We start from the raw sequence: 24477 nt of genomic DNA, 5'->3' as shown, positions 1-24477 counted from the left end.
TGAAGGAACACTGAAGTGCTCTAGTAAAAGAGCTGAAATAGAAAAGAGACCATGAGGTAAGCATTTTTTGATAACCAAAAAAAATCACTCAGGGTAAGAAGACATTTCCCATAGTTGTACCAGTTAGGTTTGCTAGCAGGGATTATATTGCTCAAGATGCTGATATGCTGGCAGTTTGTGCTTCTGTGTAATCCAACCTGAGAACCCATCAATAGATTCTAAACATGCAAAAAGAATTTCAGCATACACCAGAACTAGAAACCTCAAAATTATCTAAATTCCTCCTTCTCCTAAACTCATGAACTTTAGCTTTATATAGGAACCTTTAAAAGGTATTTTGTCTTTTAAAATAACTTTTTAGGGGCAGCTAGATGGCACAGTGGATAAAGCATCAGCCCTGAAGTCAGGAGATCCTAATTTCAAATTTGGCCTCAGACACTTAATATTTCCTAGCTATGTGACCCTGGGCAAGTACTTAACCCCAATTGCCTCAGCAAAAAAAAAAAAAAATAGATTAAAAAATAAAATAACTTTTTACCACTCAGTCTGAAAACAAAACAAAACAAAACACGAGAACATCTAAAGTTTACCTCAGGTCTCAGTGATTCACCACATTAAAAGATACAAGAAAAGAGCAGCATTGATATAGTTGAACCTTTCATCATGGTGGAAATGGATTATAAATTTATAAGATGAACAAGATCAGCCAGAGAACATTCCTGAATAAATACAGTTATGTTTTCTTTCCCCCACCTCACAAATAGTTTGGGAAACAAACTTATCCCAAACTTATGGCTTCAAAATGGAGGAACTGACTTGAGAAATCCTGAAGTCCTGCCCAACCAACAGGAACAAAATAAATCCATATTGTTCATACTTCTCTGGACAAAGGAGATCAACCTTGAAGACAAAACCTTTCCCCCCATTTTCTTTCTTCCTTTGTTGAACAGAATTTCTTTATATTATTTTCTTTTTACAATTTGGGAGTAGATTGAAGTGGTCAATTTATAATCTAGTCACTGTGAGTCTGAGATAAATAATATTTTTATCCCTACTCACTATTATTTGGTGATACTCTCAGTTGCCTTAGATACACTTAATAGTTGTTAGTTTTTCTTTTTTTCAGAAGTTAAACATTACAAAGGGGTGGGACCGGGTAGGGAGATAAAGAGTTGAAAGTTCTGAATAATGATTTTTTTTTTCCTTTTTTGAAGGCCTTGTTTTGAAATAGGACTATTTATCTCAACATATAATGGTTTGCAAAATAGGATTGTTCAAACTTTGGTGACAGGACATCAAAGCCTGGTGAACATCAGAAACCAAGAGAAAGGCAGGATGAGCACTTCAGGAAAAGTAAGCAAAGTATTTTTTGTATCTTCAATCACAAACTAATGAGATAAATAACTGCACCCTTAGAGTTTGGGTTTGGGGGTTTTTTTCTGTTTATTTGGGAAAGTAAATCTTTGAGAGAAGAAAAGTTTGCCTATGTAGGCAAGCATTTAGCAAAACCATTGATTGGAACCTTTCAGTACTGTGGGAAGAAAATGGAGATTATAAATAGAGAATCATGGGAAGGGATATTCTTGCTGTGATATTTTAATAGTATTAGAAGGAATATAGTTTATTTCCTTTCATTAGAAAGATAAAACCTTCTGCTCTCAACTTTGTATTTAAAAAATGATGAGATGCAAAGCATAATGTGCTAACGCTGAAGCTCTATTAAGGATGTGATTTTTACAAATTACCTGTGTGACAACAAGAAGTGAAGATGGCTCTGTTTAAGGACTTGTTTTTATGAAAAAATGATAACTGAGCATATGGATAGAGCTAAGAATTACAAAAAGAGTTATCAAAATGTTTTTTAAAAGCAATAATTTTTAAAAGTCATGAACCCTTTGTGGAGTATTATAATTATTAACAAAAATTTCCCAGATGTTAAATGTAATTCTCACAAAACCATGTGAAAGAGATAAAAGTCCAATTTTCTCATTTTACAGATGAGGTAATTGAATCAAAGAAAAAGTAATTAAAGACAGAGGGAAAAAATTATTTATCTAAGGTTTTCAGTCATTTTTCAATTAGATCTGACTCTTTGTGACCCCATTTGGGATTTTCTTTGCAAAGGAGTGGTCTGCCATTTCCTTCTCCAATTCAGGTTAGTAGAGTTAAGTGACTGGCCCCTAGTCACATAACTACTAAGTCTCTGAGGTCACATTTGAACTCAGGAAGATGAGTCTTCCTAATTCCTAATCAGGCACACATCACCATCTAGTTTTTTTCCTATCTACTGTCATATAAATAACCAATAAGTATACTCATTCCTAGTTTTCTAAACCAGGCTTGTGTTTAAACATAGAGATTGGTCCTGTTTTAAAAAACTTGGCCACTTATTTGGTAAAATGGTCCCAGAAGGTAAAAGAAGGATCAAAACTCAAAAATATTTCAAAAGATCAAGCAAAATTTTGTATTAATGAACAACTACAAATACCATCAGTGCTGTAATTAAAGCACCATCAATATGTCAGTCAATTATTTTCTCTATTTGGCATTCAGTGCTAATTTTTACCAAGTGATTTTTTTATTCCTGTTTTATGAAAGCTTTTTGTGCCAGAGGCAATGTTTTAAGTTTTGTTACATCTTCAAATATAATCTTAACCTTAGGATCTAAAATAGATTGTGATTGGTTCATAAACATATGGACTAGATGAAACTGGAATCTTCACTTCTACTCTCCTTCAATCTTGTGGGAATTTTCCCTTACAGGTGTTCTGGATTCTGGCTGCAAACTCTACAACCTTTAAACACACTTATGTCTCCCCCATACTGCAAGGATAAAACAAACAAAAATAAACCTTCATCTGATCCTTCCCTGCTCACTAACTGTTGTCCAATATCTCTTTGGCATTTCCACCCAGCAAAGGAACTTAAGAAAGAACATTCAGATGAGTAGGAGGAGGCCGAGGAGAGAGGAGTGTCCCAAAAACCTGGAGAGAAGGAAATATTTAGAAGTAGAGAGCGATCCATAGAAATTGGGGATAATGAGGATTGAGAAAGTTATTGAATTTAGCAACAAAGAGATGTAGTAACTTGAGAATTTGGTGGAAATGATAATATTGGAATGTGAGGGTTAAGAAGAGTGTGAGAAGAAAGAAGAAGAATCCAGTGTAAATGGCCTTTTGGGGGGATTAAGTCATAAAGAGCAGAAGAGATATCGGACAACAGTTAGCAAGCAGCATAATACAAAGAAAGCAAGTAAAATCCTTTGTGTCCAAGGGATTTCCCTTGGACATAGAGATTCCCAGCTTGTACCTGGAAGTCAGCTCCCAAACTCAAGATGAGAAAATGTCATAGACTTTGTCTACCTTAAAAGTTTGCCAAGTCAGCCCTGCATTATGGAGTGTTGGAAGGGGCTGTGAGGTAGACTTTCAGAGAAAATAATGAAATTACAAAATTATTGTATTGAATCAAACATTCAATTACCAGCACCTGATTCATACTAGAGTACCAATAACTTGCTGCATTAATTCTTCTTCCTTGTCCTTAAGATATTAGAGTGACTGGTGCTGGTGGAGGTCTGAATTCCTGTCCTTACCCTCAACCCATTTCCTAGTTCTTCTGTCTCCTGACTTACTGTAGTAAAGATTTTTCCCATTTTCCTCCTGATCTTGTCCTGCTACAACTTAATTTCTAATTTGCACAGTCTCTCCCTTTTTCTCCACATCTGGACCCACAGATTCTTTGAAAGCTGCAAGCCTTTTTTTCCTCGTGCCAATGATTACAGCCTTCTTTTTTTTTTTATTAAAGCTTTTTATTTTTCAAAACATGCGTGGACAATTCTTCAACATTAGCCCTTGCAAAATCCTGTGTTTCAATTTCCTCCCCCTTCCCCCATGCCCTCCCCTACATGGCAAGTAGTCCAATATATGTTAAACATAATAGAAATATACGTTAAGATTATAGTCTTCTAAAGAAGAAGCAAATATTTCTCCAAAGGGAGTAGTTCTGTTATTTTAGCTTGTAAATGCATGAAAAAGTTCTGGGTTTGATGGAGTTTTAGCTCAATAGCTCACCCTGATAGAATGATTCTTGTATGAGATTTTCCCTGGCTTATATTAGTGAAATGATCAGGAGTTAAGGGCATATGAATATGTCACAGATCTTGTTATTTCTCAGGTAATTAAATGCAAAGCTGCTGTACTATGGGGCCTGAAGCAACCCTTTTCCATTGAGGAAGTGGAAGTTGCTCCACCAAAAGCCTATGAAGTTCGAGTTAAGGTACTGAAATTCTTACTTCTTAATTCATTTAAGAGAAGGCCTGAAATTTTTTTGGTTTAGGGAACTCCCAAAGAGGAAACCCTCTTTACCAACGAGACTGGCAATTCTCTCCATCTCAGCATCTTCTAGGTTGCCTGGGAGCACTAAAAAGTTCCATTAATATCAGGTGACCCAGGGTCACACAGCTTCAATATGCCAGAGAAGGGGCTGGGGCTGGAGTCTTAAGTGATTCTAAGTGTAATATCATCATAAAAAAATAAGCCAGGCCTGTAAATCCCACATTTTAAGGAGGCATATATTGCTGTCATAGTTAAGCAGCTAAATTATTAGTCATGTTTTTTTTCCAATATGATGTTAAATCTTTATAAATGAAATTGAATATTATATATTCAATAATTCCTTTTATGACAGTTCTCTTAGTAAGCTGTTTGTGAAGAGAGCAAAACCAGGAAAACATTGTATGTAGTAACAGCAAAATTGTTTGATGAAGAACCAGAACAATTCCAAATGACAAATGATAAAGCATACTGTATCTGCCTCTAGAGCTGATGTTTGAATACAGACTGAAACATACTATTTTTAACTTTATTTTACTTTTCAAATTTTATTCAAGTCTTCTGATATAAAAATGACTAATATAGAACTGTTTTACTTACATGTATAACTTAATTGTACATGTATAAAAAGATTGCTTACCATCTCAGAAAGGGAGGTATAGAATTTAGAACTCAAAACTTTAAATAAAAAAATTTAAAGGAATGTTAAATATGTTCTTATATGTAATTGGAAGAAAATAAAATATTATTTAAAAAGAAAAAATAAAGATATTTGCAAACTCCCAAAAATCCCTTTTTCTCTCTTTGTTCTCCTACTAGATTTTCTCCTTTGCTCTCAAGACTTCAATTATTTCTTGACATGTGACTCCTAGATTGCTCTTCCCAATCATAAATGCTAAGCCCACATCACCAACTATTTGGCATTTCAAACTGGATGTTCTGAGGCCTCTCAAACTCAGTATACCCAAAACAGAATTTGTTGTCTTTCTCTAAATCCATCCCTCTTTTTGATTTCCCTATTTTTGTTGAGGGCATCATCACCCTCCCAATAAGCCAGATTTAGAACTTCAAAGTCATTCTCAACTCTTCTTTCTTGATCACAGAGTGCAAATCCTGAACTGAAGAAGACCTCAATTTAAAGCCTGCTTCAGACATTTGCCAACTCTGGGAAAATTTCTTAACTTTTCTGAGACTCAGTTTCTCCATATGTAAAATGGGGGTAAATAATAATAACCATTACTTCAAAGGATTATTGTAAAGATCAATTGAGTTAACATTTGTAAAGCCCTTTGCTAACCTAAAATATTACCTAAATGACTGTTATTAAAACTAGTATCATATCATTTGTGATGAATGAAAAACCCAAGAGACAAGTTTCTGGCTAATTAATAATCAATGTATTAATCAGGCTAGCTAATAATCAATAAATTAATGATCAGTTTCTCTCAATAACCAAAGACACTTGCTTAATAGAAACATTGAATGCCTTAAATATTTTTTAGAAAGCGACTGCTCATGATTGGAAAAATCAACCCTGACTGGTAAACATATAAATGAAGAGGTGGACTAAAAGTCTTCAGTTACTACTGCTCAGAACTGGGCTTGATCATGAGACTCAGCTGCCTCTAGCAATCTGGTCAGAGAAATCCATCTGTACTCAGACCATTTGGCTTGTTTTTCTTCTTCATGAGCTGGATAGGTCACCCTTAATTCCAATGGAAGAGTTCAAGGACATGGGCAAGAATTTACCTAATTAAATTCTGTTTATACTTTAAGGCCTCATACAAGATTAAAGAGCATGTTCCCTGAGAATTAAGGTAATTTCATCTATCAGTCATGTCCTTCAGAGAAAGGGCTAGACCCTAGTCTCGTTTGGATCCTAACTAAGGATTGATGGTTAATATAATAGCAAAATAATAATTTCTCTCACAGATTTTTTGTTCAACTATGACTCATAAATGAAAAATTTTAAATGAATATCTGATAGAAGAATTCAAAATGGATATCAAAGGACAATGAAGAAATGAAAGTTAGCTGAGAGAGCAGAGGATCCTTTAGGGAAATGTGTGGTCTAAAATAAAAATATGCTGATTCCAAAATGAGAGCTAGGGACAACCCACTGTGTGTTCCATTAAGACCCCAGTACATCAGGTGAGACAAGCAGGAGGACATAGACAGGAATCATACAATATGGTAGACAGGCTTGGATGGGTTGCAATCTACATTGTTGGAGACAGCATCTTATCAGTGAGATCACATTTCCTCTTATGTATTTGAGCTAGATTTTGACATCTCTCTTTCCTTTGTTAAATATTTATTGAGTAAGCATCATAATATACGGTAAGTAAATTTTCTTTTACAAAATCTTCTAGAACTAACTAGCCATGAAGTCTTTTCTATTGATTGATAATAGGAACACATTGACTAAATTAGGAACAAATTATGCAAATTGTAAATACTCTTTTCTCTATCCTTGAATTTCTTATCTCACTATTCTATCAATCCTCCAAAACACTTTATATTCACTTAGCGTATATTTCATATTTGCTTGTTTGTATATGTGTTTTTAACCTCTCGATGGAATGTAAGCTTGTTGAAGACAAGGATGGGTTTTATTTTCTTTTATTTTTATATCTCAACCACTTAGCATTGTGCCTTTCATAAGGCAAGATTTTAATAAATTCTTGTTGAATTTTCTTGGAATTTTTAAAATAAGATATACCCTTAACAATTGGTGATATTTCATTTTTATAATAACATAATAAAGAATTGATATAAAATCATGCTAATTTATTAATATTATTTTTCATCAACAAAGAATAATCCTTCATGCCATGAGTAATAACTAATCACCAAAAATATTTCCTTGTTCCATTTGTGACCATGTTCCATTGTGCATCTTCCCAAAACTAAGTTATAATCCTTTCTTATTTTTCTCTAGTGTGTAGAATCATTCTACATTTCAATTTAACTTTTTTCCTGTTACCTTAAAACAGTGTTTGGGGCCAAAAAAGCTTTTGCAGTCTCATGCCCAGTGTTGGGATAAATAATACAAGTAAGAGCTTCAAAAAAAGTCCCTTATTCTGCAGACCCATCTCTCTCAGACATTTTATGCTTTGTCTTCTGGAAAAGCTTTTAAAAGATTAAAATGTGGTCATATGGTCACTCTTGATGAGATGATCAGTCATACTTTGGCTGGTATGATACTTTGGCTCAATATTCTGCATGTCATTGCATGTGAAATATGTTGACCACATTGAGCAATATTCTCTCAAAATGTCTTCTCCTTCAGAGTAGGAACCTTTTGGTAAATGGTAGGCAAAGAACCCAACATAAAGTAAGCACAAAGAGAATCCTCTCTATGTAAACATTGGCTCAATCAAGGCTCTAAATGCCCGTTTCCTGCTACTTCCAAAGTACCTTGTTACCCACTTGGTGCAGCTGATTTTCTTTTTCCTGTAGATTTTGGCTACAGGCATATGTCGCACAGATAACAATGCAATCATAGGAGGCTTCCATGCTAAGTTTCCAGTCATTGTGGGACACGAAGCAGTTGGAATTGTAGAAAGTATTGGAGAAGAAGTAACTACAGTGAAACCAGGTAAGGGAGGAGTTTTTAAACTGGGGTCCATGAATTTGCTTTTTAAATGTGTTGAAAACTGTATTTCAATATAATTTGGTTTCCTTCATAATCCTAAATTTATTTTATGTGCATTTCAAAACATTATTCTGAGATTGGGTCCATGGACTTTATTTACCACACTGCCAAAGTACACACACACACACACACACACACACACACACACACACACAGAATAAGAATCCTCTGAAATATGAGGATATTGGCCATGATACAAGTTTTAAATGAAGAGAATAGAAATAGAATAACCTTTATCTTTTAACAGAAATCTTATTTATAACAATTAGGGTTTTTTGCATTTCATTTCTACAACATAGTCATTTTTGAGGATATTCCAATCCCAAAGTCTTAACAGAAATATAGGGCAATTAAGTGGAGAGAGCATTGGTCTTGGAATCAGAAAGATTCAGCTTTCTGAATTCAAATTTGACCTCAGATACTTATTAGCCCACTTGTAATGGACAAGTCACTTAATCTTATTTACCTCAGTTCTTTATCTGTAAAAATGAACTGGAGAAGGAAATATAAACTACTTTAGTATCTTTGCCAAGAAAACCTCAAAATAGTGTCGTGAAGAGTCAGACATGACTGAAACAACTAAAAGCAAGAAAACAGAAAAACAGTTAAAAGCAATTATGATTGATATAGTACCACATCTGGAGAAATACAATAATCTAACCCTATAGTTTCTAGCAAGATATGGGAGGGATATTTTATTCTTTGTTATCCAAGATCGATATTATTTTTTTAACAGGTATAAAGATTTTGACTTCCTTTTACTATTCTTTTCATTTATATTATTATAGTTGTATTTATGCAAATATAACATCTACCTCCAGAATATTTTTCAAAAATTGACTAATACCTTGTTCATGAATAACCCTTTGGGAATTGTGCATACCATATAATTCATGAAACGCACCCCCCCATCTCCATCAATTTTTTTATCCATTTGCCATTAGCCAACAAACACACATTAATTCTCAGGAAAGGCAGTCACTTAAATGACATAGCAAGAAAAACATTCTCCCTTTGCCCCATAAACCAGAGGCATATTTTCCTACAATAACACACATTATTCATATAAATAGCGGCTTTATACTTAGAATATAATGGCAGTAACATTAAATGTAGATTACATAAATGATAAAAAAAAATTACTTCTTGTTTCTCAGATATCCTTTTTTTTTCTTAGTCCTCATGTATTTCCCCTCTGGTTGAACATCTCTGTTAGAGAGATTACTCAGCTGAATTCTCAGGGTTGGGTCTCTGTATTAAAGTTATTTTCTTTTTGTTGTTGTTGGGAGAAGGGGAAACAATTTTTGCATCTGCTGCCTCCCTCAGAAAATTAATTGTCTATGTATCTGTGAGGCATGTATGTTTCGATTCCTTTTCAGATTCAGCTTCTCCTACTGGTTAAGCAGTTCTGTCTTAAAACTTCATGCTAATTGAACTTATGGGTTGGAGGAGGGAGAGCAGACTGAAATTCACTTTTTTTCCTCTTCCCAAATTCCAATGTCCTCCAAAAACAGCTTTGAGGTTATGACTTCTACCCTGGAACTATGAATTCTTCCAGATCTCAGCTATTCAAACCACTTAGAGGCATAGTTAATTTGTGATCAATGTCATCAATCTAGTTGCTTTCTATTGACACCCCCTTAAAAAATTTCATTAAGGAACCTAGTTGTAGACTTATCTGTGTTCTGATTAATATGTCATTAACACTTTGTGGGAACATTCAAAGTGCAATTCTCTTTTTTATATAAATATTCTCATGTTTCTCTGAATTCTTCATATTCATTTCTTGATGCATTATCATATTTCACTATATTCATATGTAATATTTTGTTTAATGATTTTCCAATCAAAAGGCATCCATTTTGTGGATAATTCTTTACTATAACAAAAAAGTGTCAGTATTTCTAAAAGAGGTAGTGAGATGCTGCATAACCTGGATAGAAGCCTTACCTTTGTCATAAACTGGCTATGGAATCCTAGGCAAGTTACTTAACCTCTCAGTTAAATTCTCTAAAACTCTAGCTCATAGAATAGCCCCTTGTACTAGTATATCCCCATCATGGGACTTCTCTCTCAACTTATATTCACTTACAGGTTGGATTCCCCACAGAGTAGTTCTTTGAAGACAAAGTCTATATTTTATACTTCATTTTATCAGTCTCAACAATCACCTAACCTCCATATAACAAACATGGGTACCTGACATATGATGGGTACTCATGAAATTCATTATTTATTTATTTATGTTTTAACATTCTTTTCTCTTTAAAATGAGTTCTAAATTTTCTCCCTCATTTCTTTCCTTCTCCATCCACTGAGAAGACCAATGAAATTTTATCAATTATATATGTGAAATCATGTAAGACACATTTCCATATCAATATTATAAAAAAAAAAAAGAAAAGAAGAGAAAAAAGAAAGCAAAAAATTTTAATTCAACTTACACTTAGAGCTCTTTGGAGATGGAAAGTATTTTTTTTTCCATTATGAGTCATTTGGAATCATCTTGAATCACTGTATTGATTAAAGTAGCCAAGTCTTTCCCAATTGATCATCATAGCTATTGTTGTGCGCAATGATATTCCAGTTCTTTTAACTTCAAATTGCATTGGTTCATATGAGTTTTACTATGTTTTTCTGAAACCAATCCTCTTATTATTTCTTATAGCACAACAGTATTCCATCACATTTCTATGCTACAACTTGTTTAGCCATTTTCCAGTTGATAAGCATCTCCTCAATTTCCAATTCTTTGCCACCACAAAAAGAGTTGCTATAAATGTTTTTGTACATATAGGTCCGTTTTCTTTTATTTTGGGGGGTACAGAGCTGGTAGTAATATTACTGAGTCAAAGGGTATGCACATTTTTATAGCCCTTTGAACATAGTTCCACTCCACCAATAGATTATTAGTGTACCTATTTTTTCTTAGTCCCTTCAGCGTTTGTCATTTCCGATACATGTAAGATGCTATCTCAGAGGTGTTTTAATTTATATTTCTCTAACTCAACAAACAGTGATTTAGAAGATTTTTTTTCATATAACTATAAATAGCTTCCATTTCTTATTTTGAAATTGCCTGTTTTATACTTTGACAATTTATCAATTAATTTTAAGGAGGCGAATAGAATCTTACACAAGCTAGATATGATAGATATCTGTCAAGAGCTTAATGTGAACAGAAAAGAATGTACCTTTTTCACAGTGATACCTGATACTTTTACAAAAATTGACCATATATTAGAGCAAAAACCTTTATAGCCAAATGCAGAAAAAGCAGAAACATTTTAGATAAAATACAATAAAAATTATATTTAATAAAGGGCTATGGGAACACATTAAAATGACTTGAAGACTAAGCAACCTAATCCTAAAGAATGGGTGAGTTAAAGAATAACTCATAAAAACAATCAAAATTTCATTAAAGAAAATGACAATGAGAGGAGCATATCCAATTTTATAGGGTGCAGGGAAAATAATTATCAGAGGAAAATACATATCACCAAATGCTTATATCAATAAAATAGAAAAAGAACAGACCAATGATTTGGGTATGCAACTAAAAGAAATTAAGAAAAGAATTAAATTAAAAGTCCTCAAATGAACACAACATTGGAAATATTAAAAATTAAAGATGAGATTAATAAAATTGAATGTAAGAATAATTATCAAAACTAAGTGGTACTCAAACAAGATTAGAAGGGAAGCAATAAATTGGGAAAGGATCTTTACAGTTAGGGTTCTGATAAAGGCCTCATTTTCAAAATATATAGAAAATTAACTCAAATTTATAAGAAATCAAGTCATTCTCCAATTGATAAATGGTCAAAAGATATGAACAGACAACTTTCAGATGAAATTGAAACTATAAAAAGTTGTTCCAAATCATTATTGATCAGAGAAATTCACATTAAGACAACTCTGAGATACCATACATACCTCTCAGATTGGCTAAGATAACAGGAAAAGATAATGACGAATGTTGGAGGGGATGCGGGGAAATTGGAACACTGATGCATCGTTGGTGGAGTTGTGAATGGATCCAACATTTCTGGAAAGCAATTTGGAATTATACTCAAAAAGTTATCAAACTGTGCATACCCTTTGATCCAGCAGTGCTACTACTGGGCTTATACCCCAAAGAGATCTTAAAGAATGGAAAGGAACCTGTATGGGCAAGAATGTTTGTGGCAGCCCTTTTTGTTGTGGCTAGAATTCTTACCTGTTATGAGTTCAAATGTTGGAGTTCCTGTTCTTCTCAAGGCAAAGCCGGTTTAGAGGCTTGGAGCCCTTCAGATGTCTCCAAATCCAAAGGGTCTGTCCTTCAGCCTCTGCCTCTGCTTTCTTCTGCCTCCAACCAAGACAGAGATGGAAGGTCTCTCTTATCTCCTTCTGGGGAGCCCAGCCACCAACTTGCCGCGGAGAGAGGGCTTCTGGCGTAGCTCCACTGAAATCCGTCAAAGTGTTCTCTGCACTAGAGTTGTTCCTCTCGAGTCCAGCGCGATCAGTCAGCCAAGAGGAAAAAATGTATTCTGCCATAGATCCCTCATCGCTGGCCTTTTATCTGCCTCTTCTGAGAGAATGGGATTATGGGTTTTCTCCCATAGTGCTCTCTGGCCCAATGAGCTTTAAGGGAGGTGTGAACTCCTTGAAAGTAGAAAGTCTACTTTGTGAAGCTAGCATACTTGTGAACTCCAATGAGTAAAGGTGGGAACACAAGCCTTGTCTTGATTAGTTCTACTTAGTACCTTGTTTCAGGTTCTGGCCAAAACATCTTCTTGTAAGATTAGATCAACTCTAATTAGTTAGTAGTTAGTAAGGATTCCAACATCTCCCCCTTTCTTTTGTTTACTCATACAGAATCCTAATAAGCAGCCTCGTCATAGTCACCCAGGTTCTGACTCCAGACCACAAAAACCAGCAATATACTGGACAGCAGCAGTAACGGCTGACCGACCTATGCTCACTATCTATATAAATGGCCTACCATTGGAAGGATTGGTAGACACAGGTGCGGATTGTACAGTTATTAGAGGTGCCAGTTGGCCCGGTCACTGGCCAAAGATTAAAGCAGATACCTATATGTCTGGAGTAGGAGGATCAATAGCAGCTGAAGTTAGTGCTGCTCCTATGAGATGGACTTTTGAAGGCAAAACAGGAGTTTTTACTCTTTTTATGGTTGAAAAAATCCCCATCAATCTGTGGGGAAGAGACGTTTTACAACAATTGGGGTTAAAAATGAGTACTCAATTGGAGAATGGCTGAATAAATTGTGGTATATGAATGTTATGGAATATTATTGTTCTGTAAGAAATGAGCAGCAGGATGAATACAGAGAGGCCTGGAGAGACTTACATGAACTGATGCTGAGTGAAATGAGCAAAACCAGGAGATCATTATACACTTCAACAACAATACTATATGAGGATCAATTCTGATGGAAGTGGCTCTCTTCAACAATGAGAGAATCCAATTCAGTTCCAATTGATCAGTAATGAACAGAACCAGCTACATCCAGTGAACAAACACGGGAAAATGAGTGTGGACCACAACATAACATTTACATTCTTTCTGTTGTTTGTTTGCTTACATTTTCGTTTTTCTTCCCAGGTTATTTTTACCTTCTTTCTAAATCTGATTTTTCTTGTGTAGCAAGACAACTGTATAAATATGTATACATATATTGTATTTAACACATACTTTAACATATTTAATATGTATGGGACTACCTGCCATGGTGGGGGAGGGGGAGAAGGGGAAAAGTTGGTACAGAAGTTTTTGCAAGGGTCAATGTTGAAAAATTACCCATATGTTTTGTCAATAAAAAGATATATATATAATATATATATATGCATATATATATATTAAGTCGTACTGGCCAAGAAATAAAGAGGTGGACCAATTGAACATAGTAGGCACATAATACATAGTAGAAAATGATTATAATAACCTTGTATTTGACAAATGTAAAGATTTAAGTTTTGAGGACAAGAATTATTTGGTAAAAATTTGTTGGGAAAGCAGGAAAGAAATCTGGCAGAAATTTAGACCAATATCTCCCACTATTTACCAAGATGAGATCAAAATGGATACATGACCTAGATATAAAGGGAGATAGTAAAAAAAAAAAATGAAGGCTATATTATCCTGCCTGACTTAAGGATAGGTGAACAATTAAAGAAGAAACAAGAGATAGCTAGTATTGTGAGGTATAAAATATATAATTTTGATTACATTAAATTAAAATAGTTTTGTACAAATAAAGCCAATGTAACTAAGATTAAAAGAAAAACAGAACATTCTTTCTCATATCTAAAATATATAAAGAACTTAGTCAAATTCAAAAGAATGAGCCAGTCCCCAATTGCTATATGTTCAAAGGATATGAACAAACAGAAATTAAAACTACATGGGGCAGTTAGATGGCAAAGGAGGACCTGAGTTCAAATTTGATCTCAAAACACTTAATACTTCCTGTGTATTGATCCTATGTAAGTCAATTAATCCATTTGATTTGCAAAAAAAAAAAAAAAAAAAAGGGGGGGGGGGAAGAAATCTTATACCTATAAGATTGACTACAACAATAAAGGAGGAAAGCAACAAATGTTAGAGGTAATGTAGAAAAATTGGGACACAGATTCACTATTGGTGGAACTGTGAACTGATACAATCATTTTGGAGAGTAATCTGGAATTATGCCCAAAGAGTTATAAAACTGAGTGTGCCTTTTGAATCAGCAATTCCGTCATCATAAGTTAAGATAAGCCCAGTAGTAACACTGCTGGATCAAAGGGTATGCACAATTTGATAACTTTTTGGGCATAATTCCAGATTGCTCTCCAGAATGGTTGGATTCATTCACAACTCCACCCACAATGCATCAGTGTCCCAGTTTTCCCGCATCCCCTCCAACATTCATCATTGTTTTTTCCTGTCTTCTTAGCCAATCTGACAGGTGTGTAGTGGTATCTCAGAGTTGTCTTAATTTGCATTTCTCTGATCAATAATGATTTGGAACACTCTTTCATATGAGTGGTAATAGTTTCAATTTCATCCTCTGAAAATTATCTGTTCATATCCTTTGACCATTTATCAATTGGAGAATGGCTTGATTTCTTATAAATTTGAATCAGTTCTCTATATATTTTGGAAATGAGGCCTTTATCAGAACCTTTAACTGTGAAGATGTTTTCCCAGTTTGTTGCTTCCCTTCTAATCTTGTTTGCATTAGTTTTGTTTGTACAAAGGCTTTTTAATTTGATGTAATCAAAATTTTCTATTTTGTGATCAGTAATTTCTTTCTCCTCCACAAGTCTGAGAGATAAATTATCCTATGTTCCTCTAATTTATTTATAATCTCGTTCTTTATGCCTAGGTCATGAACCCATTTTCATCTTATCTTGGTATATGGTGTTAAGTGTGGGTCCATGCCTAATTTCTGCCATACTAATTTCCAGTTATCCCAGCAGTTTTTACCAAATAATGAATTCTTATCCCAAAGGTTAGGATCTTTGGGTTTGTCAAACACTAGATTGCTGTAGTTGACTATTCTGTCTTGTGAACCTAACCTTTTTCCACTGATCCACTAATCTATTTCTTAGCCAATACCAAATGGTTTTGGTGACTGCTGCTTTATAATATAATTTTAGATCAGGTACAGCTAGGCCACCTTCATTTGATTTTTTTTTCATTAATTCCCTTGAGGTTCTCGACTTTTTATTGTTCCATATGAATTTTGTTGTTATTTTTTCTAGATCATTAAAATATTTTCTTGGAAGTCTGATTGGTATAGCACTAAATAAATAGATTAGTTTAGGGAATATTGTCATCTTTATTATATTTGCTTGGCCTATCCAAGAGCACTTAATATTTTTCCAATTATTTAAGTGTGACTTTATTTGTGTGGAAAGTTTTTTGTAATTTTGCTCATATAATTCCTGACTTTCCTTTGGTAGATAGATTCCCAAATATTTTATGCTATCAACATTTATTTTGAATGGAATTTCTCTTTGTATCTCTTGCTGTTGGATTTTGTTGGTAATGTATAAAAAATGCTGAGGATTTATGGGGATTTATTTTGTATCCAGCTACTTTGCTAAAATTATGAATTATTTCTAATAGCTTTTTAGTAGAATTTCTGGGGTTCTCTAGGTATACCATCATATCATCTGCAAAGAGTGATAGTTTGGTTTCTTCATTGCCTACTCTAATTCCTTTAATCTCTTTCTCGACTCTTATTGCAGAAGCTAGTGCTTCTAATATGATATTGAATAATAATGATGATAGTGGGCAACCTTGCTTCACTCCAGATCTTACTGGGAAAGGTCCCAGTTTTTCCCCACTGCATATGATGCTTATTGATGGTTTTAAATATTTGCTCCTGACTTTTTAAAGGAAAAGTCCATTTGGAATCTTTCTTTTTATATTCCTCTGGAAATGTTCTCTTTTTTGTCTTTCTTATATTTAAGTTCAAAATTTTAAAAATTAAATTAAAAAAAGTTATTTAGAAGGAAATGTCGGGAGAGTTTTGCTTCATTGCTGCCTATACTTTGCTATCTTATCTCTACTTTCCATATCCCACTCCGAAAATGTTTAATTTGGCATTTAAAAAACTTATTACTAGGCAATATTTTTTTTCCTCTTCCAGGAGATAAGATCATCCCACTTTGTGTCCCACAGTGTGGATTTTGCTCTGCATGCATAAACCCCAATTCCAATTTCTGTGAAAAGCTTGAGTGAGTTTCTGTCATTTTTGCTGAGATTTCATTTATTTGCCCCATTTATTTATATTTGAGCAGAAATCATTTACTATGGTTTTGATGTATTCAATAGTATTGAAGGTAAAGGAGTATTATCTGATGGCACTAGTAGATTTATCTGCAAAGGAAAGCCTGTACACCACTTCCTGAGTACCAGTACATTCACGGAGTACACAGTGGTGGAAGAAAGTTCAGTTGCAAAAATTGATGCTGCTGCTCCTCCTGAGAAGGTCTGTTTGTTTGGCTGTGCATTTTCCACTGGATATGGGGCTGCAATCAACACTGCCAAGGTAAGATTATGATCAAAAGAAGTAAGATTATGATCAAAAGAAAATGAGGAAACAAAATTATCACTTTTTGATTCATTGCTGCCTATACTTTGCTATCTATATATAATATATATTGGTATTATAATGGTATTAGAGAATTCTAAAAAACTAGTTGAAATAATTAACAACTTCAGCAAAGTTGAAGGATACAAAGTAAACATGCATAAATCATCAGCATTTCTATATATTACCAACAAAGTCCAGGAGAAAAATATAAAGAGAGAAATTCCAATTATTTTTATAATTGCAGATAACATAAAATGCTTAGGTATCAAACTGCCAAGATGAACCCAGAAACTATATGAATACAATTACAAAACAGGTCACACTAATAAAATCAGATCTAATCAATTGGGAAAATATCAATTGCTAATGGGTGGGCTAAGAAAAAATAATTTAAAATGATAATTTTACCTATGTTTATTTACTTATTCAGTCCATATCAAACCATCAAAGAATTATTTTATAAAGTTAGAAAAAATGACAAAATTAATTTGAAAGAATTAAAGGTAAAAAAAATCAAGAAAATCAATGAAAAAATGTAAAGGAAAATCATAGCACTATCAGGTTCCAAACTGTATTACATTTTGTACTGGTTAAGAAATTAGAATCAGTGGAATAGATTAGGTGTTACACAATACACAGTTTAAAAAAAAAAAAGACCATAATATTCTAATGTTAGACAGACTCAAAGATTTGAGATTTTAGGATAAGAAATCACTATTTGAGAAAAATTCCTGGGAAAACTAGAAAGCAGTTTGGCAGAACCTGTGTATATATACCATTATTTAAAAATGGGTACACGATTTGGATGTAAAAAGTGACATCATAACAAATTAGGGAAGCATGAGATATTTTACCTGTCAGATCTTTTGATAAAAGAAGAATTTATGACCAAACAAGCAATATTACGAATTAGGGGATATAAAATAGGTAATTTTGACTACATCAAATTCAAAAGTTTTTCCACAAACAAAACCAATGCTATCAAGATTAAAAAGGAAAACAGAAAAGTGAAAGAGTAGAGAAGGGGAAGGGAATGGGATTTTATAGTTTTCTTTGATAAAGACCTCACTTTTCGATTACAAAGAGAGCTTAGTCAAATATATAAGAATATGAACAAAGGATACTTATGCAGTTTTCAGATGAAGAAATTAAAGCCATTTACAACTATATGGAAAAAAATGTTCTAATTCACTAATGATTAGAGAAATGCATGTTAAAACAATGCTGAGATATACCTACCAGACTGGCCAGCATGACAGAAAAGAAAAATGTCAAATATTGCTGGAGATGTGGAACATTAGATATACTAATGTTGGTGAAGTTGTGAACTAATCCAACCCTTCTGGAGAGCAACTTTGCACAAAGTGCTATAAAACTGTGCATATCTTTTGACCCAGCAATACAGTACACTACTGGGTCTTTAGTTTGAAGATATCAAAGGAAAAGGAAAAGGACCTATTTATGAAAAAATATATATTTAAAGCAGCTCATTTTGTGGCCACAAAGAATTGGAAATTAAGAAAATGCTCATCAATTGAGAAATGACTGAACAAGTTGTATATGACAGAAATGTTGAACAGAATGCTTTCAGAAAAACTTACATGAATTGATGCAGAGGGAAATGAGCAGAACCTGAAGAACATTGTACACAGCACAACAATATTGTACAATAATCAACTGTGAACAACTTAGCTATTCTTGACAATTCTTTTTGTTGTTCAGTCATGTCCACCTCTTCATGAACTGATGGAACAACTTTCTATCAGATTCAGTTCAGTTTCCATTCAGATCAGTTTAGATCTAAACTCTCATCTTTCTGTCTCTTAACTCAGTTTTTTATCCATTGTACCACGTAGTCACCTCAGAAGAATGGTTACATGCTTTGATGTCCAGAGTTATACAAATAGGCTCATCCATCCTTTTAGTTATTGATCACATGATTGTTTTTGTTCAATCATTCAACTGTGCCTGATTCTTCAGGATCCTATATGGGTATGGGGTGTTTTGGGGGACAAAAATACCAAAATGATTTGCTATTTTCTTCTCTAGTGGATTAAGGCAAAAACAAGTTAAATAACTTGCCCAGTTTAGAAACATATTAGAAACACTAATGAAATGTTTCAAGCTGAATTTTAACTCAAATCTTTGTGACTTCAGATACTTGTTGCCTTCTCAACACTACAATGATCCAAAATAATTCTAAAGGACTTGTGAAGAAAACATGCTATTTACCTCTAAAGATAGAACTAATAGTATCTGAATATAGGCTGAAAAGTACTTTTTAACTTTTTTAAGTTTATTTATTGGTTTTTAATATTTACTTTTATAAGATTTTGATTTCCATTTTTCTTTTTCTTCCTTTATCCCTACTCACGATGACTGTCAATCTGATATAAATTATATGTGTACAATCATATTAAACCTATTTTGACATTAGTCAAGTTGTGAAAAAAATCAGAACAAAAGGGAAAAACCATAAAAAAGAAACAGCAACAACTTTGTAGTATTCTACCTCATTAATATACCACAATTTGTTCAGCCATTCCCTAATTGATGGGCATCCCCTCAATTTCCAATTCTTTACCACAACAAAAAGAGATGCTATAAATAATTTTACATATGTGGGGTTTTTTTCCATTTTTTATTATCTTTTTGGGACAGAGACCTAGTAGAGGTATTGCTAGGTAAAATGGTATGCCCAGTTTTATAGCCCTTTGGGTATAATTCCAAATTGCTCTCTAGAATGGTTGGAGAAATTCACAACTCCACCAACAGTGCATTCGTATTCCACATCCTCTTCAAAATTTATCACTTTCCTTTTCCTTTTTGGATTTAAGTTTTTGTTCCCTATATATTGAGAAATGAGACCTTCATCAGAGAAACTTATTTCAAAGTTTTTTCCACAATTACTATTGCTATCTATTTATATAGTTACATAAAAATATTCATTTATTCTATTCTCTCTCTCCTTTTACACTGTCCTTCCTCAAAAGTGTTTTGTTCCCTCCCCCACAATATGCCCTCTCTTCTATCACCCTCCCCCTCTTTCCTTATCCTCTTTCTCTCTTACTTTCCTACAGGATAAGAATGTGTATCTTTTTTCCTCTTTGAGCCCATTCTGATGAAAGTTAGGTTCATTTATTTCCCCTCTCCTCTCTATTTTCCCCTCCACTGTAAAACATTTTTCTTGTCTCTTTTATGGCAGATAATTTATGACATTCTACCTCTCTCTTTCCCTTTCTCCCTTCCACTCTCACCCTTTAATTTTAATTTTTTAGATATTATCTCTTCATATTCAACTCATATCTTTGCCCTCTGTCTATATATACTAATTCTAAATGCCATAATAATGAGAAAATTCTTAGGCGTTACAAGTATCATCCTCTCATATAGGCGTGTAAACAAATTAACCTCTATTAAGTCCCCTATGACTTTGCTTCCCTGATTACCTCCTTATGTTTCTCCTGAGTCCTATATTTGAAAGTCAGATTTTCTATTGAGCTCTGATCTTTTAATCATGAATGCTTTAAATTCCTCTACTTCATTGAATATCCATCTTTTTCCCTAAAGGATTATGCTCAGTTTTGCAGACAGTTTTTGCAGAGTAAGTGATTTTTGGTTGCATTCCTAGTTTTATTGTTCTCGAAAATATATTTCAAGCATTCTGATTCTTTAGCATAAAACCCACTAAATCTTGTATCATCCTAACTGTGGCCACCATACTTGAATTATTTCTTTCTGGATGCTTGCAATAGTTTCTCCTTGATCTGAGAGTTCTAGAATTTGACTATCAAATACCTGTGAGTTTTCATCTTGGGATCTCTTTCAGGAGGTGATCAGTGGATTTTTTCAATTTCTATTTTACTTCTGGTTCTAGAATATTAGAACAGTATTCCATAATTATTTCTTGAAAGATGATGTCCTGGCTCTTTTTTTGATCATGGCTTTCAATCAGACCAATAATTTTAAAATTATCTGTCCTGGATCTATTTTCCAGGTAATTTTTTTCCTAATGAGATATTTCACATTGTTTTCTTTGTTATTGTTCTTTAGATTTTATTTTATTGCTTCTTGATTTCTCATAAAATCATTAGCTTCCTTATGCTCAATTCTAATTTTCAAGGAATTATTTCCCTCATGAGCTTTTTGTACCTCCTTTTCCATCTGACCAATTTTGCTTTTTAAAGCATTCTTCTCCTCATTAGCCTTTTGTATTTCCTTTTGCATCACTTTTGTTTTTTTTCCAATATTTCTTCTCTACCTCTTTTACTTGATTTTCAAAATCCATTTTGAGCACTTCTATAACCTGATTCTTATTTTTCTTGGAAGCTTTGGGTGTGGGAATTTTGACTTTGTTATCATCTTCTGAGTCTATGTCTTGGTCTTTCTCATCAACATAGTAACTTTCTATGGTCAGAATCTCTTTTTGTTGTTTGCTCAGACTTTTGATTCTGTTAAAATAGGGCTCTGCTTTTAGGGTGGAAGGTGTAATGTCTCAAGCTTTAGAGGTTTTGCACAGCTATCTTCAAAGATCCTTCTAGGGACCTGTATTATGAACCAGCACTGCAACTTTAACCTGAGTATGAGCAAAGCCACAGAGTCCTACTTCAATGCTAGCAAAAAAAACCTATAATCTCCTTCTGACTAGCTGTTTTGCTCCTTTATCTGCTGGCTGATCTCTGGAGATCTCTGGAATTTGCCTTCACCACTGCTCCTGCCTGCCACTGCTGCTGCCAACACAGCTGTTGATTCAGTGGTCCCACTCCTAATTTTCTGGGGCTCTACTCACACATCAAGTGGGACAAACTTTTCCTGACAACCTTCCAAGTTATGCTTGGTATCTGTGGGCTGAGAGGTCTATTTTTCTGAAGGTAGACAACATCTTCCTTCATAAATCCAAGTCTATCCATATTTTTCTAACTCCATTAACTCATTATTTTCTATACCACAGCAATATTCCAACTTTATACTGTTTAGTTATTTTAAATAATCTAATGAAATCTCGATTAATATGGCTAACAGTGTAGTTTCCCCATTTTTCTCTTTTGATTAAATCTATTTTAGCTTTAACTTTGTTACTACCCCCTTTTTTTTACATAAAGAATTCTACTCCTGATCTTTATTTTGCTTGTGTGTGTCTCTTATTTCCTATCCTCCTGACTCTTCTGCTTTACTTCTACCTATTACTTTTTCCTCTTATTACTTAATCTATGCTTCATTCCAAGAATCTCTCCCTTATCGTTCTCCCTACTTTTACCCTTTGACTTCTTGTTTTCATCTAAATTTAGAAGACTTTTATAGCTTTTCAAATATATGTTTTTCCCTTTTTATCCATTCTCATCAATCTATATATATGCATTTTTAAAAATGAATTTTCTGAAGTGACAGACCATCACTTCCTAATATATACTCCTGATCTTTAAACTGTTTATGTTTCTCATCCACTCAAAATATCACTACCAGAATCAGTTTGCCAATAGTTTCATTAGACTATTTGTATTCTAGAATTCATGTTTCCCAAAATCCCAAACTTATTATAATATCAGTTTTACTGGATCAATCATTAATTACTAAAGGCCGGTATTTTTTTTTTCATCACCATAGGTCACCCCTGGATCTACTTGTGCTGTCTTTGGCCTGGGAGGAGTAGGCCTGTCAATTATTATAGGCTGTAAAGCAGCTGGGGCTTCTCGGATCATTGGAATTGACATCAACCCACTTAAATTTGAGAAAGCCAAGGCTGTAGGAGCCACTGAATGCATCAACCCTAAGGATTACACAAAGCCCATCAGTGAAGTGCTAAAGGAAATGACTGACAATTCTGTGAAATATACCTTTGAAGCCATTGGACACATTGATACCATAGTAAGTAATCAAATAGGTAGAGAGAATTTGAGAGTCATGATAAATGTTCAGTCCCATCTAATGGTAGAATTCACCTCTCAATGGTTTAATTTATTACGAGTATCCTTAGGATGCAGCTGTGATCCAGACAAAATCTGAGTTTACATAAACTAGTGTAAATTAAGCAATAGGAATTTAACAAATTCCTATTATGTGCAAGAACTAGGCTAGATTCAAAGAATTCAAATAAAAAAGTAAAACAGCATTTGTCTTCAGGGAACTTATATTCTACTAGGCAGAAATAACATATAAAAAAGGAGTGATGACAGGGTGTCTTGGTCAAGTGAGTCACAGGGAATGAGGAACAGATTTTCATCTGCTTTTCATATTATTGATTTTCATATTATTTCTAATGCCATATTTAGTATTGATTTGGTTATTTTTCTCTAAGCAATAGCAAAAAGTATAAAGTTAATGGTAAGAAAGAGGATAATTCCTGGTGGCAGGGCAAATACAAGGATTCCTGTGGGAGGTGGACTCTGATGTCCCAGTTAAAGATGTACTGTGAAGCATAGTCTTTCAGTCTCATCTATAAAATGAAAAGGTTAGTGTAGAGTACCATTGGGACTGAGGCCTATTTATGCTTTAAATCCATGATTCTCCTATTCTGCTTTCTGTTTCCTGCCTTTGCAGGAAGGATGTCTGTTGATGGGATACTAAGAACTGCAGAGTTTATACAATATTCAAAGCAAGTTTTACTACATAAGAAACCAAATTTATTCCAATATGTTGGAATATATACTTCAATTTCTTGACATGACATTCCATCTCTCTTCTCTGCCTTTGTACAGACTGTCCTCCATGCTTGGAAAGATCTCCCATTTTACCTCTATATTACTGAAGTCCGAGTTTCCCCCAATTAAGCTCAAATATTATCTCCAACTGGAGGCTTTTAAAAAAAAACTTTTACTTTTCCCCTACTCCAACACTCAATTTACCTTGAATTTACTTGCTAATTTTTTTATACTTATACATATAGGTTAGTGCTCTTCACATACATACTGAATGTAGGATTCTTGAGAAGGACTTTTTTGTTTGCTATAACTAGAATAATATTAATAAATTCTTATTGATCCATTCATGAGGGATTCCTAATTGGTGGCAATGGAACAAGGCACAGATCTCTTCCCATTCTGATGGATACCATAAGAAACATATTTTCTCTTTCATTTGCACATCAGATTGATGCTCTGGCTTCTTGCCATAAGAACTATGGGACCAGTGTGCTAGTAGGCGACCCTCCATCATCTGCAATGCTCACCTACGACCCCAATATACTGTTCACTGGACGCACCTGGAAAGGATGTATTTTTGGTGGTATGTGGCTGAAAAATGAGGGGTATTCATTCAGATAGAAATTAATGCTTTCTATGTGATAGGCACCATGTTAAGTGTTAAGAATACAAATATAAGTAAAATAAAAATTAATTGCTTTTAGAATCTAAAAAGCTTACATTCTAATGAAATATGATAACACATTCAAGACAGCT

At 33.9% G+C, this 24477-nt stretch overlaps 1 protein-coding gene across 1 annotated transcript in view; it reads left to right on the top strand.

Annotated features, from left to right (window-relative positions):
* The first annotated feature begins 1229 nt into the window (after positions 1 to 1229).
* The window catches only part of LOC127541246 (all-trans-retinol dehydrogenase [NAD(+)] ADH7-like), a 37096-nt gene continuing 13848 nt past the window's right edge, over positions 1230 to 24477 (top strand). The window contains exons 1-7 of the mRNA XM_051966485.1: positions 1230 to 1353; positions 4174 to 4275; positions 7794 to 7932; positions 16637 to 16724; positions 16822 to 17038; positions 22688 to 22948; positions 24169 to 24304. Coding sequence (XP_051822445.1) covers positions 1336 to 1353; positions 4174 to 4275; positions 7794 to 7932; positions 16637 to 16724; positions 16822 to 17038; positions 22688 to 22948; positions 24169 to 24304 — 961 coding nt within the window. The 5' untranslated portion in view covers positions 1230 to 1335. The remainder of the gene's footprint in view (positions 1354 to 4173; positions 4276 to 7793; positions 7933 to 16636; positions 16725 to 16821; positions 17039 to 22687; positions 22949 to 24168; positions 24305 to 24477) is intronic.

The sequence above is a fragment of the Antechinus flavipes genome, chromosome 6, assembly GCF_016432865.1.
Source record: "Antechinus flavipes isolate AdamAnt ecotype Samford, QLD, Australia chromosome 6, AdamAnt_v2, whole genome shotgun sequence".
Classification (NCBI taxonomy): domain Eukaryota; kingdom Metazoa; phylum Chordata; class Mammalia; order Dasyuromorphia; family Dasyuridae; genus Antechinus; species Antechinus flavipes.
Note: the sequence above shows the minus strand (reverse complement) of the source record. Positions and strands in the feature narration are given on the sequence as shown.